Source organism: Hyalella azteca, unplaced genomic scaffold, assembly GCF_000764305.2.
Source record: "Hyalella azteca isolate HAZT.00-mixed unplaced genomic scaffold, Hazt_2.0.2 contig14251, whole genome shotgun sequence".
Taxonomy (NCBI): Eukaryota; Metazoa; Arthropoda; class Malacostraca; order Amphipoda; family Hyalellidae; genus Hyalella; species Hyalella azteca.
This window is the reverse complement of record NW_025944142.1, coordinates 12,876-32,610: the sequence shown is the minus strand read 5'-3', so window position 1 is coordinate 32,610 and position 19,735 is coordinate 12,876. Positions and strand designations below refer to the sequence as shown.

The following is a 19,735-nucleotide window of genomic DNA, read 5'->3' as shown; positions in this document are numbered from 1 at the left end:
GGTACTCGTCGTAGAACTAAATTTATTCAGTATCATAACTCATCTCTCTGACAATGAAAAATATTCAATGTAATAACATTAACCAATATTCAATTATCAATTTTTTATGGAATAAACTCATTGCGTATAATTTTTTTTCTTTATGACCAATTTGTCTAGCACCACATCGAACCCGGTGGAAGTCTAGGAGTTATTTCAAACTATCATCAGTTCTGAAAAGATCCGGTCAAATGACACGATTTTAGATCTTCTGTGAACAAGTCACGAAAAGGACAAGAATCAGCGACTGGCCACATCAGCAGTGGCCTACTCTTCAGCGCCGACATCACTACGTATGTTATGTTATGTTAATATTATTCTATTATCAGCTTTGCCCTCAACATTTAAACTATCGAGTATTAAACATCGTATTACGGGTATTAGGAATAAAAATTAATTATATTCAAGACTTATTAAGATTTAATGCACCAATTTTAAATCACGAAATATTTAAATATGTAAATCATGTCCACGGCTCTTTTAGTTTTAACATTCACCTGATAAACGCTAATTTAGCTGCATCGTACTACGTAGTCGCGAAATTAAGTTCCGTCCAAATTTCATTCACTATGCACGTGATGTTTACAAGTTTGGCAGCTCGCGCACAGTTAAATGAGATCCATGTTTGGTGCCTGGTTATAACTTGAACCGATGATTGAGATCAGGCCACTATTTCCATTAGGTCACTTTAAACCTTCGATATCCATACCAAGAAATATTTTTGTGTTGATTATTTGACAATTATGCTTTCAATTCTCACTACTAATATTCATAAATGCGTTTTAAATCTTCACCGTGTACAATCAGATGAGGATTGAGGAAGTCACAACTCACAATCACAATGATCAGCGAATGATGTGTTGAATGTTGATAAAATGAAAACGAAAGATGGACCTATGGAATAGGTTGTTTCATACACGTAAGAACTTTGAAGAGTCTCATGCTTCTCAGATTCACAAGAGTGATGGCTCTGATGGGTAAGTATTTTGTTGCTTCTTTGCAGTTTGCTCAGTTGAGTTGAGTCAGTTCTGTTAATGTTGGTGCAATTTTGTCTCTTGATTTGCCTCTTTGCCACCCACTAGAACTTAATAGAAAGTATACATTTTATTGACAGAATTGCACCAAACTTTTAGAAAAAGAGATAGATCTTTGCAGCATTAATATTCTATAGGGGTAATTGAAATCTATACCTAAGTTGAAATTGTACTAGCTCTAACCACTGGCACTTTTATTCATTTTATATAGTTTTTGAATTTTGATGACATAAACTGAAGGCAAAGCAAGTTTTTTTGCAGTATCTCCTGCTGCCTGCTGAATCCTGCATATCCTACTAGACTAACTAGAGTACTAGTTGATAGCAACATAGCTAGGCACCTAGGCTGCATAATGCATAGCAAAGCAAAGATTTTCTAGAATCACTGAATCAGTTCATTTTAAATTTCTCTCCTCTTCCACTCAATATTTTAACCTATTTCTTAGTTCATAGATATGAGAATGCGTTTTTCTAATGCGTTTGATAGATATGCGTTTTTCTAATTTCGTTATAGTTTGTATTTTATTTTGCAAAAAGGGTGGGGTAGAATGGGGTAAAATCGAAAAATTTCCAAGAAATTTACAAAAAATGCTCCCACACCCTGGACAAAATTGGAAATTTAAAAAAACGCCTACATCAATTTGTAGATATGGTCTTTACGCATCGAATGATATGTGTCTCGATGTTGTAGGGCTTGTAGCTTGAAAATCCTAGGCCCGCGGATATTTCTACAGTACCCCCTTTTTTGTCTGTTTTCTAAGAATTTCTCATTTTCTTTCAAATTTGCGAAAAATTCACAGGAACAAAAAAGTCTTAGAATTCCGTTTTGCATACGTGTATTAAATTTCGAAGTGATCCGTCCGTAAATAAAAAAGTTTTTTTATGGACCAAGACGCTCCCCTTAAATGACTTAAAATTAACTTGTGGAAGGAAAACAAAAAACGTTCTCCTTTGCTACTACTCTGCAGAGGCTGCAGACTGAGGTTGCAGGATTGGAATTTCTCTACTAGTTACTGACAAGCATGGAAAACATCTCCCTTTAGGGCCGTGACTAGAGCTTTCCCGCCATTTCCAGAACCGCAAGATTCATGCCAGATGAATTACCTCCTATCTAATTGTTAGCAAAAGTGCATGATCGGGCCACAGGTTTTTCAAATGTACTAATTAAAATTTGTCATGCTAGAGCCACAAGGTTGTCACGCCAGAGCCACGAGTTTTAAAAATTTGTCACACCAGAGCCGCAAGATTTCAGAAAAAAGTAGGAAAATTCCTATCCTGGTTACTACTGATACGTACTGATGTATCTCCTGGGTCCTGGCTCCAAAGCAGCAAATTTTCAATAGATTTGATTACTCTAAAAATATCAAATTATTTGAAATCTCCTGTGTTGCAGCCTGATTTTGTGCCATGTCAACAATTAGATAGGTGGTATATGTCATCTTGCTGGAATCTTGCAATTCTGAAAATGTCGGGAAAGCTCTAGTCACGGCTTGAAACATAGTAGACATTTTCCACACCAGCTAATCTGGCAGTTGGTGCTCATTTCAAGATGGATCTGACATGGCTAATCTGCAATATCAAAATATTGAGAAAAATTATCCATAAATTGTAGTTAAAAATTATTATTTCATGGATAATTTTTGAAATTTGCTTTTAAAATGTGCTTGTATTCTTATTTTTGGATTTGGGAAAAGGCCAGAAAGCAGGGGAAATCAACCACAATCCAGGCATTTTCATCTCTTTCACAGGTAGTGTCTGTCTTTCACAGGTAGCATCTGCCCAGTGCCCAGCTACCGTACCCATAATGGCAGCCTGTCAACTAGGCATGGAATCTATCTACATTTCATGCTGTAACTAGAGCTTTCCCATCATTTTTGAAATGGCTACCTGAGCTTCCTCACCATTTTTGAAACCACAAGATTCCCAATAGGTGAATTAACTCCAATCTATTGTAAAGAAAGGTGCACAAATGGGCCACAAGATTCCAAATGTAACGAAAACTTGTCACATTGAAGCTGCAACATTTCACTAACAATAAGGGAAATTCCTTCCTTCCTTCCTGACAACTTGATCAATTCCAAAATATCAATTGAGTGAAAAGGCGAACTATTGGTTCAAATTTTCTGATCCAGTATAATAAGTTCATTTGTTTAATTGTCTCTCCTGAATTTTACTCTGATTTTAGGAATGCTAGTCCAGTCCACATTTGGAAGACAGGTGTAGGCTGCGGAATATTTCTTCTGTTCAACCAAACTGTAAAATTGGGCTAAAGCACCTAACAAATGAGACAAAAACAAAAGTCTTCATATCTCCTCGATAATTTTACAACCTTTCTGTAATTTTTTCATGAAAAATAAAGAAAAAGGGAAAATTTTTTGCTCATCATATTTGAAAATTACCCATGAACAGATTGTTATTTTTGCATTTTTCAGAATTCTTGCAAAATTTCCAAATTGGCTTGTTTTAGCCATGACCAGAGTTTTCCTTTTTTTAGAGCTGGGAGACTTTTACTATATGAATTATATCTAATCTATGTGTTAACATAAGTGTCAAAATTGAGATATTAGATTTTTGAGGTTTGAGAAATCTTGCTCATTAATAAAATATCCTGTATAGGTACTTAAAATTGCAAATTTTAGGAAATTTAAGAATTTTAGGGCTGAATCACGCAGTTTCATCAACAATTGGATTGTAGAGTTATAATTAGAAAAAGATTTGTTTGCAAGCATTGTGCACCACCGGGTTGCACGCGTCGCCGTGCACCACCTGGTTGCAGGCGTCGCCGTGCACCACCAGGTTGCACGCGTCGCCGTGCACCACCTGGTTGCACGCGTCGCTGTGCACCACCTGGTTGCACGCGTCGCCGTGCACCACCAGGTTGCACGCGTCGCCGTGCACCACCTGGTTGCACGCGTCGCTGTGCACCACCTGGTCGCACGTGCAGCGCTCGTGCCTCGCACGTCACGGCCTCCGCGTTGTGTTTGCTGTTGCCAGACTCATTGCCGCGACTCGAGCTGGTCGCCTAGTGTGTCCTGGCGGTAATAACTGACCCACATCGAAGGTTGACAATATAAACAGTGAAGTAGTTTAACACAATTAATTATCATCCACAGTCGAAGGATATATGTTGGTTCTGTCTATCACATTACTAATTTGCAGCCTGCGCGTGTTTCATCTGCGTAGCACAGTTCAACCTTAATTCAGTCTGTTACGTGACAGTTGTGTAGGTCAACTGACCTAATTGTTAAAAGAAAAAACTGGTGTCATAAGCAGAACATGTGAACATTTTAGACGACTTTTAATAAAACTTCTATTGCAATACCACTTTCTTACAATAACCTACCATATAGCGTTGTCGGATTATGTTGAAGTACATCTCAATCAAATCCAGGTAATAATCTTGCAACATATAGCAATTTTTTCAGGTACCCTCGTTTACATCTGGAGAATGTAGCATTGATACCTTGACTTTGTCATGGATGATATTAAATGTAGGTATTGAGATAGATGCCTAAATTTTTGCATTCCTACAGTATTAAGGTGTTACTCGGTATCGAAAACAATCGTAAGTACCAGAAATGTGTTTCATCTAACACTGAAAAATTTTCCTGCTTGTTCATTCATGAACGAGTGAACTTAAGCTCGACAGGAATGTTCAGAGTTTTGGTGACGTCATACGTGACGTAGAACCTTGGCAGGCTAGCCAGGTCCGCGCGCGCGTGACTGCGACCACATGACCGGCCGCGCGGGTGACGAATTTACGCTAAACTTTGCTCAGTTCTGCGCGCCTCTCGCTACCTCATTGCGCCGTGGCTGTGGTTCCACGTATGTGGCTCCCAGTGCTTGCTTACATACGTTCTGTTGACGCCACCGTGATGTTACTTAAATATGCGCGAGTTCATTATTCGAGAGCCGGCGTTTCAATAAGTTAGTAAAGAGCTCTAATTATCTTCGTGTAAATTACATATAGGTCATGCGAGAAATCTCGTATTTTTGTGTGTGAAGAATAAAGAGGGAAACACTGCAAAACCTCGTTGTGCCTGGATCAATAAAGGTCGTTTACAATAGAATGATAGTATCATTGTTTCCGGCAGAAGTTACGTGCAATGACCTTTGTTTGCCCTCGTATTCTGTTATCGAATGAAGAAACGAGTCACATTTCGTCGTACGATTTCTCTCGACAATGTGTTTCTGAAGCGAGTGTCCGTTACTCACGATCTCCGTGTCGAATAGAGGCGAACTATAATAGCTTTTCCAAGTCTCCTGTCGGGCTGAACTACTTCATAGATATTCTTAATCGTTCCCCTAACAATTTATGTAACTTCTTAGATACTATCAGCCGGTCAAAAAGTTGTCACTCTTTATTAGATTTGTGCGAAAGCAAGCAAGTTCTTGTCCGTGATGAATCAATTTGTTCTTGCAGTCAGGAAGTACCGCTGTCACCGCTCAGGAACGATGTCCAAATACAAGAACAAAGAGCTGCTTCGGATCGAAGATCACGCTGTTCTTCCCGAGGCTTCGAGATCAGCACGAGCGGCATACGCGTTTTGCTTTTCCGCGAGTGCGAGAGACGTGGTCGCATGTGTATTTATGACTCTAGTACCATCTTGAGAGTACCGGTATCTACCCTAAATGTGAGTGACGAATCTATGCCTCTCACAACAGCACCTGTGAGAGGTATTGCTCTTCTTACCACACCTTCTGCAGGTGTTTTACACTCTACCCAACCTCGACCAGAAACGGCATCAACTGGTTCTAATACCAGACTATCATCAGCTAGCGGTAATCCCTCCACTTTGCCCGCTTTTCGTCTTAGAACTTTGGGACCATCACGTTCTTCAGGATGCGTTCTCAGTAACCCTCTTCCCGTGTCTGATAATGTAAGAGCAAGTTCCAATGAGACCAAAGATTCTTTTAAATCATATCGTGAGGCTAGCAGATCCAGTGACCCCATTTCCTCGTACAATTCCCCTTCAACTGCTCGCCCCACTCAACCCCGCAAGACAGAAGTTATTATGGAGATAACGGAAGACCACGTGTACCAGGTGCGTCTTACTCGTCGTCTTTAGTTATGACTATTTCAAATCTCTCGGTTTATTGAATTTCATGCCTTGAACGTACTTTCCATTTAAACTTTACTTATTGAACTTGATTAAATTATTGTTAGAATGAATGTGGTTTGGGTTGGAATTTCAATGCTGCTTGGGTTGGAATGAATTTGAATTAATCCTTGTTGCGCGGTGCTAGAATATTTGTGTTGCTTTTTGCCAGAATCAGACTTGTTCATGAATAGTACATGATCATGTTTATATAATTCTGTTTTTGGAAGAAACGACAGAACTCTTTCTTGTCTTCTATCATTCAAAGATTAACTATAACCAAGCTTTCATCAGCGAGATATTAATATATAAAAATATTACGACTACATATTCCTTCAAAATATATTAATTTGTATTGTGACATGTATGTATAGTAGTTAATCATAAATACTTTACGTAATAAATCAAAATAACAAACACATTGCGTATTTATTTATAATAAAACTAAATGATGAGTTCCGTAGAATTTTTATTCAACCAGTATTGTTTGACCTTTTAGTTTTCTCTAGCAAACCTTTCCTTCGTACTTAACTCATAAAACATATGACGTAAAAATGTCAATGTATAAATTAGAAGTTGTCCTGTTCTATTTATCTACAATTGTATCTCTCATCGTAAAACTGTCATGTGAAAAGTTTTGTCACTAGTCGTAAAACTGTCATAAAATTGGCAGTTATTTTAGCTCCATTTGTCTTCAATTACCTAACGGTTCATGTCTTGTCAGACTGCATTATTTTACAGCGTCATTATCGTACTGACTATAGCCACTGTTGTATCTTTACAGTTAAATAAGGGTTATATAAATGTCGCTCCATGGTGCACAGTTCTGCCGCCAAGCAAGTGACAGCAAACAGCTGGGGGAGCTTGTGTTCGGCAGCGTCGAGCTGGCGTACCGTGGTCCCTGTTCCAAGCTGCACACGCTGCCTGGACGCGTGCTGCTGTCCCGTGTACAGCCGCGCCCTCCACCTCCAGCTGCTAGAGGCGGCTACCGGGGTTCAGGCATCCCGCCTCATCCAGCCGCCCCGCACCGGCATCCAACGCTCGCAAGGTAATTGCTGGCAACAACCTAGATTGCTTGGTAATAGATTGATTGATAGATTAGATTTATTCATAAATTAGATTAGATTGACTCATTGATATAGATTATGGATTAGGTAGATAATAGATTGTTACCGGTCCGCATTATTTCAGGGCAAGCTCCTTGATTCCGATTTTCTGTTCGCACTAATTTGAACTCTTCACAACTAATTTTGTCTTACAGATAATAATTTTCTATTTCGGCAACATTCTAAACTTAACTCGAATCCCATTAGTTTTTCGTGTTGCCCAAATTACCTCGAATGTAAAAACACTCGGTAATATAGATAAGATTTTGGAGAACGTTAATTAATGCACCGTATTCTGTGATCGGCCGAGTGCGCTAGATAGCGGTAGAGGTCAAAATGCCACACACACAACAGTTGAATGCGACCCGAAAAGTTGACACAGATCGAGAAAAAATGTTGCCTAAATTGGTAAACATGCAAAAATCATCTGAACCAAGACTATGAATGTTTGTGAATTTTGTTGCATCTTATTTGACAGATGTAGTTTCAAGTGTTTATCTAACTTGATGAAAAGTTGTTTCCGAGTAAGAATAAATAAGAGTTAAATAAGTTGTTTGAGAGTAAGTCTAAAATAAGAATGTTTAGTCGGATAAATGTTTACGGTGCTGACACCTTCAGCGACGCTGGCATCAGCTCCATGGGCAGCTCACTGGAGGTGCTGGGAAGGCTGCCTTCAGGTGCCACAGACCCGTCCTCTGACAGCGTCAACTTCTACCTCGGCGGCAGCAGCAGCTCCGACCGTCGCCGTCTGTCTTCCCTTGACAAGCGCCGGCATCGCTCTGATGTGCCTGAGTTTAGACGCACAAGTACCACTGTCAGTGACGTGAAATCTTCATTCGGTGGCTCTAGTGTATTTTGTTCAACTGCTGGCTTCCCGGAACCGGGCTGTGAGCTGCGTCGAACCAGCACTTCTCCCAGCGAGGATGACTCTGGTTTCGGAGGACCTGCTTCTTGGCTGTCTGCTACAGGGGGATCCTTCGCCGGACTTCTGTCGCTGCCTGTCACGCCCGTCGGATCTGTCTCGTCCAAAGGTAAAAATCGCATCGTTTCGCCTACAGTGAGCATGACTCATTTGTATCCTATCTTATATTTGTATGATACTACCTGATCTTTATGTTAACGTTTCATGCTGCTTACATATTACGTACCTAGTTAAGAAAACTGACCTTTTCCATCTGTATCATGGCTGGTCTCTTTTTTTTGTGCTCACCAATTAATTGTTCATGTTACTATTGTATGAAATATATCGTAAATCCTGCACTCCATGTATTCAGGGTCGCTCAACAGCAGCAGCGGCAGCCTGAGCAACCTTCAGAAGCGCTACCTGCGACGCACGACCGACACGTCATTAGACTGCCTGGCCAGCCCCAGCTGCTCCTCATTTAGTCCTCCTGGCGGCGATGCAGGTGCTGTATTTTGGTGTAATTCCTTGCCTCCAACGGTGTAGCAGGTGCAATTTTTTGGTGTAATTCCTTGCCTACAACGGTGTAGCAGGTGCAATCTTTTGGTGGACTTTATTGCATCTGACGATGTGGCTGGTGCACTTTTTTACTCATTTTCTTGCACAATGCAGGCGAAATCTTTTTCTTTCATTTCTTGCTCGTGATTGCGCGGCAGGGGAAATTTTCTCCTCCTGACGGCAGTACAGGTTCGCTCTCATGGAGCGATCTTCTTAAAACCGCTTCTAAATATACCATCTCGCTCATCATTGATATCGATTACGCAGAATTTTCCACAAATTATATACAGGAAATTTTCTACTGTTAGTTGAATATTCACAAATATTGGCCCGAACCCTTCTAACGGTATCGTTTCGATCGTACCTGAATTTCAATTGGATTTTGAATGACCTGTTTTGGAAATACATGAACGATAGGTCTTGGATTGAATTTAACTTCCTCAAGTTCCTCTTGGAACATCTTCTTATAGGCGTGCATATTTACGTGAAAATTCATGAGTCCCAGAAAAGTGATATTCCACATGCTAATATTCTATTAAGGTTGTGTTGCAAGGAATTGTATTATTCATTCTCAAATTCCTCTTTGGACTGTCTGGATATACGAGCTTATTTACGTGAATACGGTACTTATGTGTCCCAGAGAACTGATATTCCACATATAAAGCCGCCATTAAGCCTTGTATTTCCAGGTGTCGGTAAGAACTCGACCCTGAGGTCACGGGAGAGCAAACTACACGTCGACGTCGCCTCACCCGCCTGCGGCGATGGCGGCGTGGCTGCCGCGTCGCACGGCAGGATCGGTCTTGCGGTCGTGCTCTCTGCCGAGCCTCGCTATGACTGTGCCAGGTACGCTGTACTCGGAGAAATGAGCGAGACTTTGTCAAAATTACGATGCACTTTTTGCTCAACTCTGAGTCATCCGGACCCAGTATGGCCTTGCAAAAAGGCGTATATATCAGTCCTCTAGAAAGTGTCAGTATTTGAACAGTATGATCCATTAATTCATCTGAGTTTACACAGGGAATAAACCTTTGAAGTGTCTACATTTATGTTCGTTTTTCACTAACTTGAATAGAATAGATGTTGAATAGAAAAATGACTCGGGGTACCACAAGCGTGCATCCTGTTCTAGTACTGTGACTTAAGGATGTACTGAGATGAATAAACTGATTAAACTCCAAAGAAGAGATATAGGTAAAGATTATAGTTATAGGACTCTAATTGAAGCCAAATTGACTGTGCTCTCATTTCCTAAGTTTTAGTTACATCTTGAGTGATTGTTATTGAAATTCTTATAGTTATTTGAACCGTTCATGATTGTTGGTAGGTAGTATACCTAACTTACGAAAAGAACAGAAGTAAAATATGCATTAGTTAAGTCATTCGAAAACGGAAATTGCAATTGTTTCAGTAATTTGGATGAGGAATAGAAATAAACTATCAATTATTGATGTTACTTTAAATGGAAAAAATTCCTGAAATTTTGATAGTTTCATAACAAGCTACTGCTTTTTACCTTTATTTTTGCATCAAGATTCCTTTTTTTGTGCTGAGAAACTAACCGGTGTCGGGTGCAGCTAAGGCCTTTAATTCGTATTTCCTATCTAAATTTCCTGTGAAATTGTAGCTGATGTTAGGATCTGCGTGGGCGTCGCTGCTTCCACTTTTAGCTTATGTGCTCGAGGATTCATTTTTTCACTTCCGTAGTAAACAGAACAGCCGCATTTTACTGGAAAACGGCTGCCGCTGTTAATGTAATTTGCGCCTGTTGCTGATGACGGGCGTTAGTTCTCGCAGATACAATCTGGCCCTGAAGTGGTTGTGGGGCTAGGGTAGCACATGCCTGTTACTGAGTTGTAGTTTGTGCAGAGGCGCTGGTCTTGCAACGTTGTGCAGATCTAGGTTGAAACGTTAGGGGTATTGCAGTTTAGGGTCTTGCAACGTTGGGCCAATGTCAGGTACTGAAGTGTGATGTTTACAGAGAGCAGCTGGCCCTAGAGCGGTGGGTGGTGTTGCAGGCGCCGCTGTTGGAGGGCTGCATCAACAGACTGCAGGCCGCCCTCGATGTCGCCTATCACAGCTCCTCCAGCTTCGTGTCACGGGCCCATGCTGCTGTTGCTGCTTTCCAGAGGGTGAGACTTTTTCTATCGTCAAAGTTTTAATGTTTTTCAATAAGATTTTACCATTTAAGGCATTTGAACAACTTATAGGTGGATGTTGCAACCTTATCCGGACTCTTTCATAATTTCAAGATGTGACGGACGACCTGTATTATCAATCTGAACTATATTATAAATTAATTTATTTGATGGTAGGTTTTGGTGTATTGGCATACTTGGCGATATTGTATTTTTTTATGTATGACTTACCATCCATAATAATTTCTGTTCGTATCATTTCCACTGTATTCACTAGCCCTGGTTGCAGGAGCTGCTGGACTTGCTGTACGGTCCCAGAGTGACATCTGCACTGTGGCTGGAGATTCTCTCCACTCCCGCGGCTTCTCAGCCTCTTGCTAGCAGCAGCGACAGCGGCTTGTTGGTCCCTGCCGCAGACGCCCTGCCTCGCGACGGCGGCGCCGAGTTGGACGGGAAGGCTCGGCGTCAGGCCCTGAGTGCCGCGCTCGTTGGTTCCTTGCGTCTATTGCTTCAGGAACACGACACCAAGCAGACCAACTTGTGAGTCCGTGTTTTGCTTCAGTTAATGGCACTGATTATTATTTAGGCTGCATTCTAGTGGTATTAGTGGATGCCTTATCTGTGAAAAGAGTGGATGCCGTATAAATGGTTATTATTGATGCTGTATCTCTGGTAATAGTGGCTGTATTTTTTCCTCATGTGAACAGCTTCATGAGCCGCCTGCTCACGGCGGTGCTAACCTACCACCTGGGCTGGGTTACGAGCGTCGCCCTCAGAGAAGACGCCGCTGCTCACATTGCTTTACCAGGTATCATTCATCTTGATATTCTCTGTATGACATATGTAGCTTTAGTCTATTGATATTCCATGATGACATTTATGGCTTTAGTCTATTCATATGGTTTGATATACTGTAAGCGAAGATGTTTCACACTTCATTCAGCTTTTGTCTATTCAGTTATGATTTATTTTAGCGTCGTAATTGCTGCCACTGAGTATTGTTTTTGGTATATTAAAAATAAAATTGTATTTTTCTTGCAGTTACTACAGCAACGATGTCTGCTGCAGCAGATTACTGCAGTGATAGCAGCGCGCCTGGTCCAGGTTCCTCGCAGCCTTTTTTCTTCCATCAGCCCCAGGTGACATTAATGGAACTGCCATTCAAATAGCCAGATGTCAAATATTCAAATTTAAATACTGATTCGTTATTACAGCCTTGACAACACTCGACTGATTTGTAATGACATTGGATTTCAGTAACGCAATTCACTGCGTTGAGGTGCTTTTGACTCTTTCGTGCAGTGTGATTTTTTTAAAACTACATTCATTCTATTGAGATTTCAGAGTTAATTTATTGTAAAATGTTCCTCAATGAAATTATTTTTGTCTCAATGATCAACGTAATAAGTTGGCGAGGAACGTGCGCCTAAATTACGCTACATCAATGTAGCTTGCTGCCTTTAATGATGAATTACTCGAAGGCATTTTTTGTAACGTTTGTACCTTATTTGAACTCTTTAAGGAGAATGAGAGCGGGCTGCTGACACAGCTGCTGGAGCTGCAGGGCTGTTTGGGCCACCCTCCACAGTGCTGCCGAACGGTGCTGCTCGGGTCATCGCCGTCGCTGTTGCAGCACTGCCTCAGCCTCCTCTCCTACCTCGTCAGGTGTCAGCAGGTAACTCGGCAGCACTGCCTCTCCCTCCTCTCCTACCTCGTCAGGTGTCAGCAGGTTTCGGCAGCACTGCCTCACCCTCCTCTCCTACCTCGTCAGGTGTCAGCAGGTAACTCGGCAGCACTGCCTCACCCTCCTCTCCTACCTCGTCAGGTAATGTAGGTGAGTTAATGTGGTAGGTGACGCGAACAAACCCGCCAGTTTTCGACACGTCTTTTTCGTCAAGATCAATATTGAGCGTGCGTGGTTTCATGGTACATTATCTCGTAAACAAGGAGCTATCACTTAATACCTATTCGTTTTAGTTCCAGTGTCTGCTTCTATCATGAAATTGTATAATACGAAGTATGGTATGATTCGTGAACTGGATAAGAAAGCAATCCGTATATTTTCATAGAAAATAAATGAACTTATTTAATGACTATTTTTTTTTTAAATTCGGCGTTGTCTCGTCTTGTTCCCGCGTCAACGTTAACAGTGCCTAGATCGACATCCCCCTACTTCTGTTGCGCCTCCTATTGCTTCCCAGCCTGGTTATAGCGTTCGATATGCTCGGCCCTTGCACGTCAGTGATGAAGTTTCTCCCTAAACCTGTTTTAATTCTGTATTATATTTTACATGGAAATATTTTATCTGTGAAGCAATTGATCAGCATGCATCTGGCTTCCTGTTCCGTCCATTCTGCCTTATTTTTTTATTTTAAATACGAATGTTTTTATTCGTGTGCTATGTTTTCACAGGCCACTAATGTTTTGAATGCTTTTTCTCAGGTTGAAGAACGTGGGGTTTTGCCTGGCGAGTGCTTGAATTTGTTTCCCAAGGAAGAAGTTGTAGCTGAAATTCCTAACCCAAGAATATTCCGGAATACTGTCACCGAACCAAATATTTCAAGAGATAACAGCTCCTCCATTCTCACAGAACATACTCAGCCGTCCAAGTTAAAATCTAACGTAATAGCTGAGAGTTTCACCAGAAATTCATCTGAAGTGACCCTGCAGCGATCTTCTTCTAGTGGCAGTTGCAGAAGATCTTCAGATGACAGTAACTGTAAAGTATCGTCTAGTGAATGTAGTCCTGCAGTCTCAGGCCATACAAGCACCGCATTGTACCGCAAACGGTCCTCGATCCAAGGCATGACGGGCACTGCGCTGGAAACTCTTTCAGAGCTCGGGTCTCCAGATCTCAACTTCCGTAAGCATGAGGTCACTTCACAGCCCGAGTTTATGTTAACAGATCAGAAATGCCAGAGAGTTCACAATGAAAATTTATCTGTCAACGTGGCGGTATCACAACATTCCTTTTCGAACAGCGGTGACGAAGAGATGTCTAATGATCAGTGCAGATCCAGCTATACGGATACAGCGAAAACCGAGACGATTGTTTCCAAAGCAAGCATATCTTTGAAAAAGATTTATGACCAGAGTGAACGAGATAATGAAGCGTGTAATAGCAATTTGTTACCAACTGAAACACATGTTTCAAGTGTATCGGCTACAAAATCTATTCCAACGTCGAAAACATCCTTCAACTTAACTGATTTATCCAACTCGCTTTCTTCATTATCAGATAGCACTCTGAAGGAACAGAGCAGCTTGCTTGATAAAAGTGAATCGCGCAGGTCATCTCGCAGTTCTTTGACTGCTCCCATCTATCCTGATCTTTCTACTCTTGATTGTCACAGAGAGGTATTTGGACCTGCCGAGTTCCAGCCTGATGTGATCGCTGCTAAAGTTAGAAAATTGTGTCGAACTACCCCTGACAGGATAACGCATGAAGGGGAGTCCAGTCGGGTTTCCTCTTCTGGGTCTTCAGAAGTGATGCATAAGTTTACCCGTAAAGCCTCTTCAGATCGAGGTTTAAGTGATAAAATATCACAAGATGAAAGTGCGTGTACTGGCGTTTCACCACTGTCAGAGAACAACAGCGGTGTTGTAGATTCCACTCAGGGGTCTCTTATTAACACGGAGCAACAGAAAAGACCTGTACGGTCAGATGCAGACGACGTAAAGAAAGTAATTTTCGTCATCGGAGAGGACGACGATGACTTAGGAGGATCTTCACCGAAAACCACTGAAAATGCGCACACTTGCTCCCCACACCCGCGAGATTTTTTAGAAATGAGGGAGTCAAGGAACGTTGCTCGAGCGGTTTGTTTGGACGGATTAGCCCCAGAAACTTTCGGTGGTGTCAACAGAAGTGGTAGCGAACGCTGGCTTAAACGGGACCACATTCTTGGCCACAAACGCACCAGTAGCGATCCTACTGCCAAGAGACGTGGCACTGCCCCAAATGCCGCACCGATGGTCTCGTCTGTCGCAACAACTATTGTTCCCACGGTTGTTTCATCTACCACCAAAACTTGTGTGGTATTTGAAGGTAAATCTCCTATTCCCACTGAAACATATACGCTTGCCTCCAGCTATGCCCCTACTTCTGCCGCTGGTATTACACCTTCAGTTAAAAATTTGGTCACGACGAGAGCCTCCCCTACTAGAACAACTACTGCTATGGTCACTGTGGATTGTTCTGCTCGTAATATGGCAGCTAGCCTCACTAAAGACAGTGCGCCGTCTGATGAAACTTCTGACCAATCTAAGAAATCTTTAGCTCCAACAATACCGTCTGCGCATCCTGCTAATGTGGCGGTCGTCTCTCCAGTTGATGCAATAATATCTGCGACGCAGCTCAGACCTGCCGCAGATATTACAACGGCTGTGACTACGGGTCCAGTAGCTCAGGTGTCTTGCAGTGCTGGTTTTAATCGCGCTATTAGTGTACCGCCTGCTGGGTCCCCGGTTCCTGGAGCGTCTTCTACTAATTTTCTTCCCGCTTCCTCGGATGAGGTCATTTCGAATGCTATGAATTTCAAGGCAGGGATTTCAAAAGATGAAAATTTTCGGGAAGCTGTACGGCCGGGAACGGACGTAGATCCCACCACCCAGGTTGAAACTTACGATGTACCAGTGCGCGAGAAACCATCAAGAAAAATAGACACGACGAAGCGGCATGAGCCAAAAATCGCCTGCGTCTTCCTTCCAGAGCCTTCGTAAGTATGTGAGGGAGAATTCATCAATTGAGGTGAATCCAACAATCCTTTGCAAGTAAATGAATCAGAATCATGGATTACAAATTTCTGTTAATCCTTGCGTGAGTACGTGATACATCTGATTGAGTACGTGATAGAATGAGAACCGTGATATATTTCGACATTATGTTTGAATTTAGCTTCGATTTAGGAAGCGCTATAGGGACATGTTCATTTTGGCGCTAATGACAATTAGGATCAATTCACTCTAGTCTCCATTTTTTTCAAAGGTTTGTGCCTTGAGCTGTTATCTGATTTCTACTTTTCTTTTAATTATCAGTTCTCATCCTCATTTTCATAGGTATTTTTGTGTGTAACGCTAATTTCACGGTGAACATAATAGCTGACTCGTGGTTAATTATTTATTTGAAAGGGATATTCTTCATGAATAAATCAACAAGAAGTGAAAAGTTTAATATAAATAATTTTATGAATAGTAGAAGAATCTTAATTTCATCAAAAAATTAGGATTGTAACTCTTCTCGCCACCGATGCATAGTTAACTTAATAGTGGGGGCCGTTATTGACTGTCTATTACGTTGCTGAGAAAATTTGGCCGTTAAGCTTGTTAAGCTAGGTATCGTATAGTACCTTCTAGGTGGGTTTTCGGTGTTACTTGCCGCCACAGGAGGCAATCATCTCTGAAATCTTTATTAATCTCTGAATCAGACCTGGATTCATGTTGCGGTTTTATAGAGAGTAGCAAATTACCTGGTAGACAGACTATTTTCTTTAAGAAGTGTTTCGTTGTCTTGTTTCGCATCAACGTTAATACGCGCTCATTGTTGTTTTAGTTCACCGTCTTAACGACTTGTCTTCCATTTTAGCTTCATTATATTAATTTTATTCCATATGCTACTCTATTAAGATTGACTCTTTCAATTAAACTGAGATAAATGCATTCAATTTACTTTACCCGGCAGAGTTGACGTTTGTTCGCCACGATCAGTGCTCGGGGTTGCCGAGGGAGTGATCGGTGGCGTTCTGGACCGTTACTCGCCCGTATACGTGCTACAGGCCGTCATCAACACCGACTCTGAACACTTCAACTCGCGATCAGGCTTCGGCAACAGGTTACAATCCGTTCTCGTGGTCATTTTCTTTGATAGATTCTGTTTAGAACTAACGACTAACCGGTATGATAGATTCTGTTTAGAACTAACGATTAAATAACGATTAACCAGTAAATTACAAGTATTCATTTGTGTAATCCTCCAACCGGTCCAATTATAAGTTGAATTATGTAGATGTAATATATAACAATCATATGCTAATGTCTATTGCTATTGTGTTGTGACATTTGTAAACCGTGCTACCATCAAGATTATTTACAGTGGATCGGCGTCGAGATTTGGCTCGGAATCTTCGGCGCGGTCAATCACAACGTATCAACCCTCCTCTGACCGCAGTGCTTACAGCCTTCAGAGCGGTCGTCCGTCATCGCTATCGTCTGCTTTGGAATGTGAAACTAAATCTACTGTTCAGGGCACCCTGGCTTTCGCTTCATCGCTGTTTGGCACCAGCCCCACGAGACTTTTCGGAGGTTCGTCTACCAAGACGAATGCTCCTTCACTGGGCAGAACTGAGCCGTCCAATCGTGCTGGCTTGTCATCTGCCGATAAAAATGCTCGTTGTGAAACTTCCAAATCTGTCGTTTTGAAAGCCTTGCGCCTGAACCTTGCAGTAGATGCTAGATTCTCACAATTTAAAGTAAGCCATAATGCCATTCTAGCTGATTTCGATGACTGGAGCGTGAATATAGTGACTAGTGACAGTGATGGAATAGTCGTAGGTATGTCGCCTCTCATTGCGAGTATCACGGACTCTTTACTTCAGCTCGTGCTGCTTGGTGCTGATCCTGACACTGTATTGCAGTGTCTGGATGATAAACTCTCGGAAGTGTACAGGCAATCACTGGTTCTCGCCAATTACTTACTGGGTGGAACTACCGTACTAAGCGAAAGTCGTGACCGTGAGGGCAACGTTACTCTGAATGCTCGCACGAAGGTGGGGATAAACCCAAGTCGATTAGCTGATTTGCCGTCCGCTTTAGGACTGGATCTGAATGATCTGCCGCTTCTGCTGGCTACGGCTTCATCTCATTCGCCTCACTTAGCTACTATGTATGGGCTCGCTATACGTTGAACTTTAGCTATTATATAGCTTTGACTAACCTTTCGTATGCACCTATCTTAATGCTCATCGAGTTTTATTTTTCAAGAACGGATTAACGCCTTATAATTATCTTGCATGATCAGCCGTGCTGTGATATTAAAATAGTGTTGTTTTCCTGTTTGACATTTTACTTTTGACTGTGATACTTTTCAGCAATCACCTTTATAGTCTGAGTATATTTATCCTTTTCTGCGACGTTATTTCGTCGACGCTTGTCCATACCTACTTACTTCTCGAAAATAATGAAATGAATAAATAATGGTGCAATGTATGGAAAGCTCAGTAGTCTTTGAAAAATATAACTCAGTACTCACTGCAGTGAGTGACAGAGCGCGCATTTTCTCGTCGACGTAAACGTGAAGTCACGGACAGACAGACAGACGGACGGACAGACGGACATGGCGAGCACAATACCTAGTGCATTTTTTTCATAAATGAGAAAATGCGCTAAAAACAGTGTGAAAGTGCCAAGTAACACAGAGTGGTTGAATAGCAACGCTCATGTTGGCTCTGCATCTGAATTATGCCAGCCTCAGCTTGTGTGGCAGATTGCTGCGTACTATAGCTCCGATGGCTGCTACTCTTATTACCTGCTGGGACGTTTGCGTTCAATAATCTTTTCTACCAGGTGGGCTGTGCCGTAATGCTTGGTGCCTTAAATGCATTTATTTGCTGTACTCTGCACATGATATGAACACAATATTGTTATTGAATGTTTGGAGCGGTTTGCGTCTAATCATTTGATGTCGTTGTTCAGCCTTGGAACATTCACTAATGCATCAACGCCGTGTTCATACTATACTGTCGGGCCCGTGCCAGGCATATGCCAGTAACGGTCCAGTCTCTTATTTTCTTGATAGATTTCTGTGGAAGCATTCACTTCAGTCGCGCAAGGCTACTGCCATGCCTGTGGTGTGAATGCTTCTATGGAAATGAATTAAATAATATTGTATCGTGACTGGCATATGTCTGGCACTTGCCAGGCTGTATGGCGTGAACCCTGCCTTACAGAGTAGTCCATTTATATGCTGAAAATTTCACCTGTCCTGTAAATTTACGACTTGTTTCGTCAGAGAAACTCAAGATTCAATATTGAAGCTTCCAATCATTGTGCTACCGGGTTGTCGATGCGTTCCAGAAAGCTATAATATACATTGTTTGCTTTCATTTACCATTGTCCGTAAGATGAAAATAGATTAATAACCGCTGTAGGCAAAACGAATAGAAAATTGTGTTTTTGTATTTCATTCATTGAGCCTCTAATTCGGTTATAGTATATATAGTACGGTATTGATTATTGGTGTGAGCGCTGGTTTTCATCATGTGCTCCGGACAGCTTGAAATGTGATTTTCGAGTGGGTTCAACTGCCATCAAAGTCTGTGCAATTGTCAATAGAGAGACTTGCTTCTACATATGAAAAATCATGTAATATAAGTAAGTATAGTTTCGTGTCAAGAGTTTAAGGCTCGTGATTATAAGATATTGCTTCCTCTGTCCTGTGTCTTACGCATTCTGTGATTCTCCGGTGACCTTTCAAGTCATGCTTGAAAATTCTACCGCAAATTTACGATTTCTTGATGTTTATATTTTGTGTTTTGGAGTATACTTTTTTAATATAACCAAGGAATTACGTGTGTTTTTCTTCTCACTGTGGTCGTAAATACCACGATCTGAATAACTACACTCAAACACCGCCAAACAGCCTTATGTTCCGGAATATTTTCATTGAAAATATATCGTTTAATTACGTAAATAGTATTAGCAAATGAATTGTGAGATTAGGCTTTGATTGTCGAGTTAGTTTCCGAGATCCATCTTCTATTTCGATGATAGGTCATTTGATTGCTGGCTGATTTGAAGGCACTTTGATCAACATATCTTCGTTTCGTTGTTGATAAAATTCTTAAATATGTACGACTGTCAACTTT

General features: G+C 41.5%; 1 protein-coding gene across 1 annotated transcript; it reads left to right on the top strand.

The window, feature by feature from the left end:
* Positions 1-633: 633 nt before the first annotated feature.
* On the top strand, positions 634-18,145 carry LOC108672375. Its single transcript, XM_018160019.2, has 14 exons — positions 634-1,016; positions 5,496-6,117; positions 6,996-7,219; positions 7,896-8,308; positions 8,552-8,683; positions 9,426-9,582; positions 10,718-10,868; positions 11,164-11,414; positions 11,582-11,682; positions 11,916-12,013; positions 12,397-12,549; positions 13,317-15,592; positions 16,555-16,704; positions 16,966-18,145. Exons 1-14 carry the CDS (start codon positions 928-930, stop codon positions 17,774-17,776), a joined length of 5,628 nt encoding a protein of 1,875 aa, XP_018015508.1. The 5' UTR covers positions 634-927; the 3' UTR covers positions 17,777-18,145.
* The last annotated feature ends 1,590 nt before the right edge of the window (positions 18,146-19,735 follow it).

What these genes read in the sequence shown, in the direction of transcription:
- LOC108672375 (XM_018160019.2), top strand. Translation starts at nt 928, where the DNA reads ATGGACCTATGGAATAGGTTGTTTCATACACGTAAGAACTTTGAAGAG. An exon ending in CGGAAGACCACGTGTACCAG is followed by an intron (nt 6,118 to 6,995) that starts GTGCGTCTTACT and finishes CATGGTGCACAG; the next exon opens with TTCTGCCGCCAAGCAAGTGA. An exon ending in TGCTCACATTGCTTTACCAG is followed by an intron (nt 11,683 to 11,915) that starts GTATCATTCATC and finishes TTTTTCTTGCAG; the next exon opens with TTACTACAGCAACGATGTCT.